Source organism: Hydra vulgaris, chromosome 05 (genome assembly GCF_038396675.1).
Source record: "Hydra vulgaris chromosome 05, alternate assembly HydraT2T_AEP".
Taxonomy (NCBI): domain Eukaryota; kingdom Metazoa; phylum Cnidaria; class Hydrozoa; order Anthoathecata; family Hydridae; genus Hydra; species Hydra vulgaris.
This window is the reverse complement of record NC_088924.1, coordinates 32,916,039-32,928,487: the sequence shown is the minus strand read 5'-3', so window position 1 is coordinate 32,928,487 and position 12,449 is coordinate 32,916,039. Positions and strand designations below refer to the sequence as shown.

At 27.9% G+C, this 12,449-nt stretch overlaps 1 protein-coding gene across 1 annotated transcript in view; it reads left to right on the top strand.

Annotated features, from left to right (window-relative positions):
- Nucleotides 1-12,449, top strand: part of LOC100213691 (beta-hexosaminidase subunit alpha) — a 44,252-nt gene extending 31,803 nt beyond the window's left edge. Inside the window, exons 11-16 of the mRNA XM_065797949.1 lie at nucleotides 5,039-5,125; nucleotides 7,681-7,753; nucleotides 11,489-11,629; nucleotides 11,703-11,824; nucleotides 11,925-12,029; nucleotides 12,181-12,449. Of these exons, the coding sequence (XP_065654021.1) occupies nucleotides 5,039-5,125; nucleotides 7,681-7,753; nucleotides 11,489-11,629; nucleotides 11,703-11,824; nucleotides 11,925-12,029; nucleotides 12,181-12,256 (604 nt within the window). The 3' untranslated portion in view covers nucleotides 12,257-12,449. The remainder of the gene's footprint in view (nucleotides 1-5,038; nucleotides 5,126-7,680; nucleotides 7,754-11,488; nucleotides 11,630-11,702; nucleotides 11,825-11,924; nucleotides 12,030-12,180) is intronic.

Sequence of the window (12,449 nt, the reverse complement as noted above, 5' to 3'; positions counted from 1 at the left end):
TTTCATATTTTTTGTTTAAATCAAAAAAAGATCTTGCAAAAAAATACGCATAAAAAATAATTTTAACGTGCATTCAACAAAAGAATGCATAATAATTCTACACTTATATGACTTATATATAATCACATTGTTCGACGTCTCAAAATGAAATTTCATTTTATTTTAATCTTTTTAGAAAATTTTTTAAAGTTGAATCAAACTTTTTATTTTTTGTAACTTATATCTTGTTTTGATTAATACTAAAATTCAATTTATCTTCTGTATTTTGGAGCGTATGCTAAGTAATCCATCTGTGATTCTTTTCTTGCTTAATACTTTTTTCTCTTCTAGTGCAACACCATCATCCAGTATGACTAAAGGAATCAGAGTTGAGTCTAGATACCATGTTTGTTTGAATAAAGAATTTAACACAGCATCTACGGCATCTGGTTTTGCACATACTGCTTTATACTGATGCATTTGATAAATGGCAGTAACATCCATATAAAAAGCTTTGATAGTATCATTCGATTACAGATACCACTTTGCATAAAAGCAAGCTACAAATTCTGTTATCAACTTAATATATTCTTTATTTTTTTGAAGAAAATCGATTTGATTTGAAAGAATTTGCATTTTTAAATAGTATTTTTTAAATATATTCTCTAGAAATCTTGCATGATGAACAGCTCCAGTCTTTTTAATTTTAATGTTAGAAGCAGAAAGATAGCTAACCACTAGCTCTGCTAACAATATCATTTCTTGATAAGTAATACCTATAATAGTCAAGAGATTCTGTAGCAGCTTTTTCAACAACAGTTTCCTTAACTTCTTCCCAAGAAAATTTAAATAACAAAGATGGTTTACACTTGAAATTAGGCTGCTTGAACAAGTTTTTAAATTGTTTAAACAGAGGATTATCAGGGGCCCTAGTTTTTTCTTTTGTTACAGCTTCACGGAAGTGTGTGATTCTCAACTCAGAAATATGATGTCTGCAAGCCAAGATAATTAGATACTTATCTAGCGCAGTAGATATTCTTATTAGAGTTCCTTGTATACCTGTATTGCTTGATGTTGTATCAAAACAAAGTAATCTAATCTTTGATTTAAGGTTGTACTCTTTTAGGAGGTTTATCACTCCATTATACTAATCTTCCCCTGATGAGGAGGCTAATGGTGTAATACCGAGGAGATGTGACTCCTTATCAACAGTTGCCAGAACAGCTAGTCTGTCATGCTTTAGTTTTTTTCCATTATTGGTTTCGGAAAGTGTTTTTCCATCAAAATGAACGATGCATGGGTAGGGAGACGCTTGAATGCTAAGTTCGACATCTTCTTTAGCAATAACTACCATTTTTTTAAGCTGTTTGTTTGATCTTTCTAGATGTTGTTGACCTGATGAAACTTATATTTGTAAAATCAATGCCAGAACTATCAAGGATTGCAGCAGTAACTTTTGTCAAAACGTTGGGAGAAATATTAGTAATTGTAGCAATTAGAGCAACATTACCAGAAATAATACCTCTTAGGTGAAAAAAAATTCATTTTTTTTCACCTATTTAGTCAATCAATGTATGTACATTCCATGCATGCATGGCCTGTTCCACCACAGAAAGTGTTAAAGTAGTCAATCTCTTTTTTGTCAAATTTTAACTGATTAGTATTGAAGTAGACAAAGTATACTTTTAATAATAAAGTTTATTTTTATTATTTCAAGTTGATATTATAAATTTATTTAAGTTGTTTTAAAGGTTTCGAAAGTCATCTTACTTTCAAAAGTCATATGATAAAAAACGCATTATTGTAAAATGTTATTTTTACAGTAAGTTTAATTGCATAATCTAAATTATTTTACTCTGGAAATGGAACTGACATCACGGAGCTAGCATCTTCAATTTATTATTGTTCAAATATTTTACTTTTTTTATAAAGAAAATATCAAGAAATTATCAAAAGAACTTTTGCAATTTTCATGTAACGTAAATTAAAAAATATACAAATAAGTTATATTTTTTTAAAAGCTTTGTCAAAAAACTGAAATTTTTCTAAAAATGTGTGTTGATATTAAATCTTATGTCTTAAATTTAAAGGATATAATAAAGCAATATTTAAAATATTTAATATTTAAAAAATTTTTATATTAAAATGGCTTAAGTTATAGTTAAAGCACATTTTAATTTTGAGTTTTGTAACGCAAGTTAAAACTTTGTGAATCAACCTTATAGTTTTGGCGACTCAACCTTAAAGTTTTGGCACTTTTTAAAATGTTTTTATTACACGATTTTATATACACCATAAAGCAATAATATTTAAAATTTGCTCTTTGGTTAAAAAACTGTTTTTGATAAATTTCAATGAAAAAGAGAACAACCAATTATTTGTATAAACTTTAAACTAATTGGAATTTTAATTTCAACTTTTAGCTTTTAACTAAAACAGCCTGTTTTATTCTTTAGACTAACAGCTTTTATATATAATTGGTAAAAATTAAGTTAACAGTTTTAAATAATATATGTTAAAGTTGTTGCGCATGCAATGTAATTTAAAAATAAAACCTGCCATATATATATATATATATATATATATATATATATATATATATATATATATATATATATATATATATATATATATATATATATATATATATATATATATATATATATATGTATGTATGTATGTATATATATATATATATATATGTATGTATATATATATATATATATGTATGTATATATATATATATATATATGTATGTATGTATATATATATATATATATATATATATATATATATATATATATATATATATGTATATATATATATGTATATATATATATATATATTCAAGTTTCCTCTCAATCACTTTTAAGTTAGGATTTAATTGTTTATGCGACACAATGGTCGCAAAAAGTGACCAACAGAGTCGTCCAGTTACGTAGACCTGGGAGGTGTGAAAATAGAAGTAGATTGTAGATGATGTCATTGGGTGAGAATTATAAATGAATGTAAAGACTATTTTGTAGGAGGAAAAAAATTTTAGGACTCAGGAATAGGGTGAACAATAACTCACGCTCTAGTCATCCTAAACAAATGATAAAACAATGGTCTATGAGTAAACAAGTCAATATAGATCCGCTGGTTTATTAGCGGCAACCATGGCTAAAATTATTGCACCATACAAAAACAATAAAATAAAAGAAGTAGATAACAAAATATTAAGTAAAATGATAAAAAATTATAGTACGGGCAATATGAAAAGAAAAAATAGGCTAATAAATGTGGTACTATTTATGGTCAAACTCTAGATAATAAATTCAAAACTGATAATCACCTGTGTGAGATAAAAGAATATAAATGTCGTTAATGTAACAAATTTATAATATAGTTAGTAGAAAATATGGTAGAAAATGTGGTAACTCCAATAGTATCAGAAATATAAATCTTGCCTGATAAGTATATATACAATAGCTATCACACAAAACAGACTCAGATAAATTAAAAAATGATTAGCTAGAGATAAAAAAATACTGACATATAATCAGTGGGCAGAGAATAGTGAAAAAATAAACAGATGAGACAAATGCGATTTTTACTAATAGCTTATAACCACTGAAAAATGTAACATTTAAAAAAATATTGTTGACAATACGACCAAACGAACTTTAGTGAACACTGTATAGTGCAAACCACAACAAACTAACTTAGCGACGTCAGATCAAGAAAACTAGATAGAAACAAAAAACCTCATGAGATGGTAATATGTCTAAACTTATCTAGTAGTATAGTTCAGTACAATCCAATTAAGAATACATTTTTTATAAAAATACGCTAATACGTATTTTTGTTGAAAATTTTCGCACTGTTATGCTTCTCACAAATATCTCATTCACACATTATAACACAAATCTGAATAAAATATACAAGGATAAGGTCAAAAAAAGATTATGAACAAAAGTATATGATAAAGAACAAGTATTTGATATACTGATTTTAGAGACTGTTGACGTCTACAGGTGTAACGATGTAGTACATTAGTATGTACCGTTTGGTCATCTCATATGTTCTCGTAATATTTTTGTTCACTTTCAAATCGGGTGAATAGAAAGCTAAACACACTCACTCCTTGCGCTTATGGGCTAGCACATCAAAGCCAGATGTAAGACCTACAGAATGGATTTCAATTGATCAAATGCACACATTAGTCACCGTAGGCCACAAGACATCACTCTTAGCCAAAAGAGCTACTGCCCCGTGCTGGTGTGGAATGATGTGCTATGGAGTGAGATTTTAGATCCGAGAACATAGTCAGCGAGCAATGATCTAACGTGCATTGTGGAGCTTCCGAATGAATGTGTGCATGAGTATCAGCGTAGCCATTAGGTTATTGAGCGTCGTAACCACATCCAGCGAGATAGCCTTATGTCCGTTTTTGTCATTGTGGTGTACATTGGTAAAAGTTGGGGCTCACCAGCCACAAAGAATAGTTTTAATTGTTTATGCGACATAAAGATCGCAAAAAGTGACCAACAGAGCCGTCCAGTTACGTAGACCTGGGAGATGTGAAAATAAAAACAGATTGTAGATGATGTCATTGAATAACAAATAAAATCAAGACACTATCTCTAGCCTTTATTCAAATAAGAGCCCTAGGGCAGGGAATTTTCAAATTGGAATTCTTTCAAATTTCTTTGCCTAAAAAAGGCAAACCCTATAAGGCAGTAGGGTATGGGGCAGGTAGTACTGGGTTACATGATACCAGTAACAGGGTTATAGTGATGATCCTGAACCTGACCTGACCTGTCATAGTTGTGTTTTAAAAGTGATTTTTTACTTATTTATTATTCTGTTTTCTTTTTTTTAATATTGATCCCTCTATTTGGTAGAATACATTTAAAACTATGTCTGTATATATATATATATATATATATATATATATATATATATATATATATATATATATATATATATATATATATATATATATATATATATATATATATATATACATATATATACACACACATGCACACATTTACATAGAAATATACATTTACAGGAAAAGCAACCCAGACATTACTTCATGGATGGCTAGTCATGGTATGGGTAGCAATTATTCATTACTAGAGCAATATTATGAACAAAGGTATGATTTAAATAATTTATATTTTTTACTCACTGTTACACATCATTACTAATGACAGTATATTGAAATAGGAATAGACAAACCCATCATACATATATTGATTGACAGTTTATGATAATAAGGAGACTATTAAGTGAAATTTAAATTTAGTTATTTTTAGATATTTACCTGAATATCTAAAAATAACTAAATTAACTGAATAACCAAATTTTTCAGTTTTACAAATATGTTATATATTTACAAATAATGAATTTTAATGTGGTTTAAAATAATAATGAAAATAGTTGAACTTTCATTTAGACAGTTTTATAAGTTATATTTGTTCAGGTATTGAAAATGTGACAACAAGCAATAAAATATTGAAAAGCTTTTCTTTTAACTAACTTAGCTTAACTCTTAAAAATTTAGTTTCAATATAATGATTGATTTTATCAATTGACAGGCACAGTATTTATTAAAAGCATTATGCTTAAAATAAGCTAGCCTATTTAAAAGATATATTTCTCCACATATTTTATATTTAATCATTTAATGCACAGGTTTGATTGATTTTAACGTGACTATTGTTTTAAAGCGTTACGCGTAGAGTGATGTATGTATTTAAAGCCTTAAAAATGCCTTAAAGGATTTTATGTCAATTGTAATCATTTTTCAACTTTTAAATTATTCAATAAGCGGTAAGATAAAAGAAGTAATTTTATAAAAAGTCACATTAACTTTTGAATGACGTCTATGTAAAAATAATTGTTACAAAAGTTTGAATGACAATTATGTTTGATATAAGCACTATTTACTAATGAAAAAAACTCAAATAAAATTAAAAGTTTATTTTTATTTTGTTTTTATTTTATTATAATGATTGATTTTTTAAGCTTGAAGCAAAGATCATAAAAACATAATTTAATTCTGATAAAAAGTATATGATTTAATTTAAAACTAATTTCATAAGAATATATAATTTTATTCTGATAAAAAAGTATATAATTTAATTTAGATTTTAAGAATATATAATTTAATTTTGAAATAAAAAATATATTTAGTGTTAGTAGGATTATTGGAACTTACATTAGCTTGGTATATAATCTTATAAAACGCATCATAGTGTACTCATTGTTAAATGTAGCATATACTACTTTAAATGCTTTTTAAAGTTTTCTTTTAAATAATCGCAAGGAATAAAATCTTTATAGATCAAAATATGGTTTTATTAATAAACACACTTTTGTAAGTAACAAACTGTCTGGTCATCCTGCCGGGCTACTGACAGGCGTTTTTTTAAAATTTCAGTCGCCCTTGGAGAAAACGAGTTGTCTCGTGCCACCAGACAACCATGAGAGTACATCTCTGGTTTATATATATATATTTTTTCTTTCTTGTATATCTTCATGTACAAACCTTTATACATCTTCATCTACAAACCTTTATACATCTTTATGTACAAACCGTTATACAACTTTATGTACAAACCGTTATACAACTTTATGTACAAACCTTTATAAAACTTTATGTACAAACCATTATACAACTTTATGTACAAACTTTTATACAACTTTATGTACAAGCCTTTATATAATTTTATTTGCAAACCTTTATACAACTTTATGTACAAACCTTTATACAACTTTATATACAAGCCTTTATATAATTTTGATTACAAACTTTTATATAACTTCATGTACAAACCTTTATACAACTTTATGTACAATTCATAAACATAATAATGATGATTAATAACTCAACATTGACATCTTAAGTACAAGGTCTTAAAATTGAGTTACAAGAAAGTCTTGCAAATTCTTTTTTATTACTTGGTGGTTTTATTCTTTCAATATTTAAGAGTCAAAGTGCGCAATAAAACTTTAGCCAATATACGATATATTTAACAAAATTATCTTTATGCAATATATGTTCCTCCCTTTATGCAATATATAGCTCCCAAGTCTTTTCCATTGCTTTTAGAACAAAAAGATTGTTGTTTTTTTAAAAAAAGGTTTAGAGGACTTTCATATTTGTCATTTTCTAAAATATTAAATAGTTTTTAGACTTAAATAGACTTGAAGTTACTTTTATATCTTATGTTTTTGTTAATCTTTTGCAATTTGTTGACTTCAAATATTTACTTAATCATTCTCAGCATGTTTTTTTTTTACATAATTTTACTTTTTCTATGTTTGTTCTTTTTTTTCTTTCTAAGTTTATCTTGTCTTTAAGTAGTATCTATCTTTACATGGTATTTATCTTTTAAATGGTAATTTTTAATACAAATAATTTAAATACAAATAATACAAATACAGATAATTTTTTTATTACATTATATTGCATAAAAATGATCATTTTTTATAAAAATTAACAAAAGTTTTTATTCAAATAATATTTTTTTTTTAAGTCATAATTTATCATATTTTAATAATAAAGATTTTTAAAAATTTTAGAATTTTTGAGAATTTCTTTTAAAATTACTTTGTTTATTCATATAGATTACTTGATATTATTGGTAAACTTGTTTATTCATATAGATTACTTGATATTATTGGTAAACTTGTTTATTCATATAGATTACTTGATATTATTGGCAAACTTGGAAAAGGTTATGTAATTTGGCAAGAAGTTGTTGACAATCAAGTTAAGGTATGATTTTAAGTCATGTTGATTATTTTTTTAAATCAAATTTATGATATTATCCATTGAAGGTATGTAAACTTTTTTTTATCTAGTTAAGTATTAGTGGCATTTCCTTTATTTGTAGACTTAAATTTATTTATTTTTCCCCCAACATCTTTACTTCCAACAGGGCTGCAAGAAACCACTATTAGAGTTTGAAGTTACTGGAATAGAAAAAGCGAAGTTTATAGAGCAAGATAATGATTGACAGACAACTTAAAAGGTTTCAAATTATTTGAATCAGGAAAACAAGATGAAGGGAAGCAAATTCCAAAGAACTAATGTTTGAGGAAAAAACTAGATAAATAAGAATTTTTGAAGCATTAGGAACAGTCACAGTAAAAAAATGAGGCTTAATTGAATGATGAGTAACACAAAAATGAATTTTAGTAGATGGTAGAAGAGACATTAGCTCCTTAGAGCAGTGCCCATTATAGTATTTGTAGAAAAGAGAAAGAAAAGCAACATTGTGACGGTGTGATAATGGTTGGAGGTTGGCTGCAAGTGCAGGTCCAACTCTGTTTACAATGCGTTTTTGCACCTTGTCTAAAAGAACAAGTGCATCACTGGAAGATCTGCCCCAAATATGACAATAGTATTTCATAGAAGGACAGATTTGAAGTTTATAGAGATAAAGAATAGAATCCTGAGTAAGAAAGTGGCGAGCACGATAAAGAGATACAACCTTAGCAGATGCTAGTTTTCCAATCAATTTGTTATATATTTCCAAGAAAGATCGTAAGTAAGAGTTCTAGAAGATGAAGGGTAGATGACTCATTACCGTTCATAAATATAGGAACTATTGCTATGTTTACCTGAAAAAATTGATTTTATTTAAATTAAAGTTCAGCAGCCTCTGAGAGCCCCATGCTGTAGCAGAAGTGAGATCCTTTTCAAGCTCAAATTCCCCCTCCAAGAAATCAAAGAGTGTTGGGTTCTTATCAAGACAAGAATAAATGGTAGTATCATCAGCGAACAATGCCACCTTAGATGTGAGAATTTCTTAGAAGATTTTTAATGTAAATTAAAAAGAGTATAGGGCCAAGGATAGAACCTTAAGGACTTTTTTATACTACAATTGGTGTGGAACGATTCAATAATTTCAAAAATGTAACATGATACACTGTAAGAAGAAAGCTTATGGAGAAGACCAGCATGCCAAACTTTATCAAATGCTTTAGAAATGTCAAGAGCAATAACCTTAACCTCTCCACATCTATTTAATCGACGATAAAACTTGTTCTAATGCTGATTTGCTAACAGTAATATTGGTTATTACTGTTAGCAAATCAGCATTAGAACAAGAAGACCGAAATCCATATTGATGATCAGAAAGTAAGTTATTAGATTCGTGATGAGAGATTTAGTGTTTGTTAATTAAAGACTCAAAAACCTTGCTCGTGATAGTAAGAAGACTAATGGGATAGTAGTTAGATGATTCAGATCGCTCTCCAGAGTTTTTAAAAATAGGGATAGCAGATCCCGTTTTCCAGCAGACTGTAAAAATTTTTACTTCCAAAGAAGAAAAAAAAGTATACAAGATATAATTAAGCATGTTAGTTAAATAAAATTCAAAATCCTCAACATTAACAATAAAAAGTAAAACTTTTCTCCGTTTTTAAAAGTATCAGGGATGTGGAGTCCCAAAAAAGACTACGGATTTGAATGTCACAAAAAGATTACTTCTTTCTAGTTTTTGGTATCCAGGAGCTCTAAAAATATAAAGCTTAAAGACTACTATTGGTAAAAAATTAAGACTTTTAGGTTAGAGGAGCAATCATTTTTTGAACCTGTAGTCCATAGGTATAATGGCGGCAAGGACTCCAGGATTTTGGGCTTAAAAACAATATGTTCCAAATCATTCAGTTTCATTAATTTTTTCTTTATGTAGCAGATCATAAGTCTACCAACATGCTCAGAGCTTTTGGACATCAGGGACCAGGAAAAAATAGAGATATAAAGCTGGAGTCCATTTGAACTCTTGTATGTTGCTTTGATTGGTTTACAGCGTTTTATAATTTTCCACTTATTTGTGTCTTTTATGTATTTTTCTTTTAAATTCCAAATCTCCTTAGAAAGGTCGGTATCATTTCTGTATTTCACGACATTATAAGATTTTTTATGATTTGCGTATCTAAGCTTGAATGGTGTCTCACTGATACCGAAATAAACTTTTTTTTTTTCTTTAGGATTAGGATTTTCATCAATCTTAGTAGCTTGATAAACAATATTACTTAATAAACATTGATTGTTCATTAGGCAAACGGTCTTTGTAATGCAGTTGCAAGTTCTTGCATTCAAATATGTATCACTGTGCAAAATCGCGTGGTTATGTGAACTAATTATAGATATTACGTTTTGCATAGTGATATAACTTTGATTGAATTTCTGTTTAATATTTTGTGAAATTTATGGGTTACTGGAAAGTGCAGGTCAATTAATGCAGGTCAATTAGTAAACGACTGCTTATTTTTGTTTCCACATTCTAATTGGAGGATTGTACCATATGACTTTTTGCTTTCGAAATTTTTCGCTTTCGATTTTTTCGAAGTCTCTTTCCCAGAAGTTAGAAGTCAGTCTACCGTAATTTTTAATTCATTTGTAAGTTTTCTTAAAAAAAACTTGCAGATGAATTAAAAAAATAAATTAAGAACAAATGCAAAAGTTGCCTTTGTTCTTCCTTTGCAGTGATTTAACCACAAAAATCTTAAATAAGCTTTACTGCTCTTTCAACTGCATCATTAACTACTTTTAAAGAAAGAATTTTTATTTTTGCCCCATATAGGTAACATCTTCATCAAACGTTGAAACGTGTTTCTGGAGGAAGTTTATTCCTTTTTACACAAAACACTTTTTGTTTTGTTTCGTTGGTATAATTATTATTTAAATGGCGCTTTTAACATCTTGATTTTTTTTTTTTTGAATTTTTTTGCAACTCTCTTTAAGCATGATGAAGATCTACAAGTTTGTTTACACAGTTAGGTGTAGCTCTGGTAGGGATTCTAGCTTTTTCCCAAAATATAATACACTCTTAAATGACGAGATTTGCGCTTTCGCTAACAGTCAATTTAACTTTGCAAATGTTAAAAAAAGTACTACAAGAACTTGACGGTTAGACGGTAGCTTTGCGTCTGTTATCTGATAATTCACGTCACCAACTAAGAAAATATTTTTTTATTGCTTCTTTATTCCACTGTCATTTCTTAAATGTAAAACAATATGTGTTAATCGCGAGAATAACTGAATCAGGGTTTTCTAAAAATGCAGATTTGCTCAAAGCAGTTTTTACAATGTTGCAAAATTTGATAATAATTATCTATTTACAATGTTGCAAAATTCGATTATAATTATCTATTTACTATAATTGTAAATGGATAATTATTATCTATTTGCTATTATCATTTATTATCAAATTATCAAGATAGTAATTATCTATTTTCGACTATCAATTTTGCGTCATTTAAAAAACCGATTTGAACATATCCGCCCTTTTAACAAATGACGCGAGTATGAACTACTGCGCAACTTGTATGTACATAATTCGATGCAACTCGATTTAAAGTAATTTCTTTTGTTGAGTAAATTCTTCTTAAATCGAAATCTTGGATTTGCAATTTATAAGTGTATGTTTATTTTGTGATTCATTCTGTGATGACTTTTTTTTATCTTGTAATATATAGTCTTTTTTATATCATTTTTCAGGTTCAAGCAGATACAGTAGTTAATGTATGGATTGATGGCTGGCAAAATGAATTAGCACGCGTCACAAGTTTAGGTTATCATGTAATTCTTTCATCGCCATGGTATTTAAACTATATTTCATATGGACCAGATTGGCCTTCAGTATGTATTTCTTTAAATATTTTAAGAAATCTTAAAGTTTTACTTGAACTCTACAATAATTTTTTTGTATTAGTACTATAATGCTGATCCTCAAAATTTTAATGGTTCTGATGCCCAAAAAAAATTGGTTATTGGCGGAACTGCATGCATGTGGGGAGAATGGGTTGATGGAACCAACCTTATTCCTAGAACCTGGTATAGTGCTATTATCTAATAGTAAATTTAGTGGTTCTTTTTTTTGTTTTGTTTTGCTGGTATAATTTTTATTTTTGTTTTTTATGGTAATTTTTTTTAGGGCACGCGGACTTTCGGTTGCTGAAAGATTATGGAGTCCAAAGGAGACTAGAGATATTTCTGATGCAACAAAAAGGATATGGGAACATAGATGTAGATATTTAAGGTCAAGATAAAACGATATATAATTAGATGATTAATTTATTTTTATAAATATATTGCATACATGACTACGAACTGGCCTCGTAAATAACTTCGGAATGCGATTGCGTTTGAGAGCAGCGATGATTTTACTTTTCTTTTCTTTTTATTTTTAGACGCGGTATTCAAGCTGAAAATGTAGTACAAAGTAAATACTGTCGACACGAATGGATTAATACTCATGATCTATAATCGAGTTCAAACTGGTTTGAGAGTTAACTGAATAAGTTAATTATAGAAGTTATCATATTTCTTTTTTCTTTTCTTTTTTTTTACACTTTATTAAAGAACTTTAATTTCTTTTATCTTAATTGTAACCTTAATTGCAAATTTTATACTCAATGTAAAATTTATACTGTAAAATAATTAACGATTTTTTCTAAAA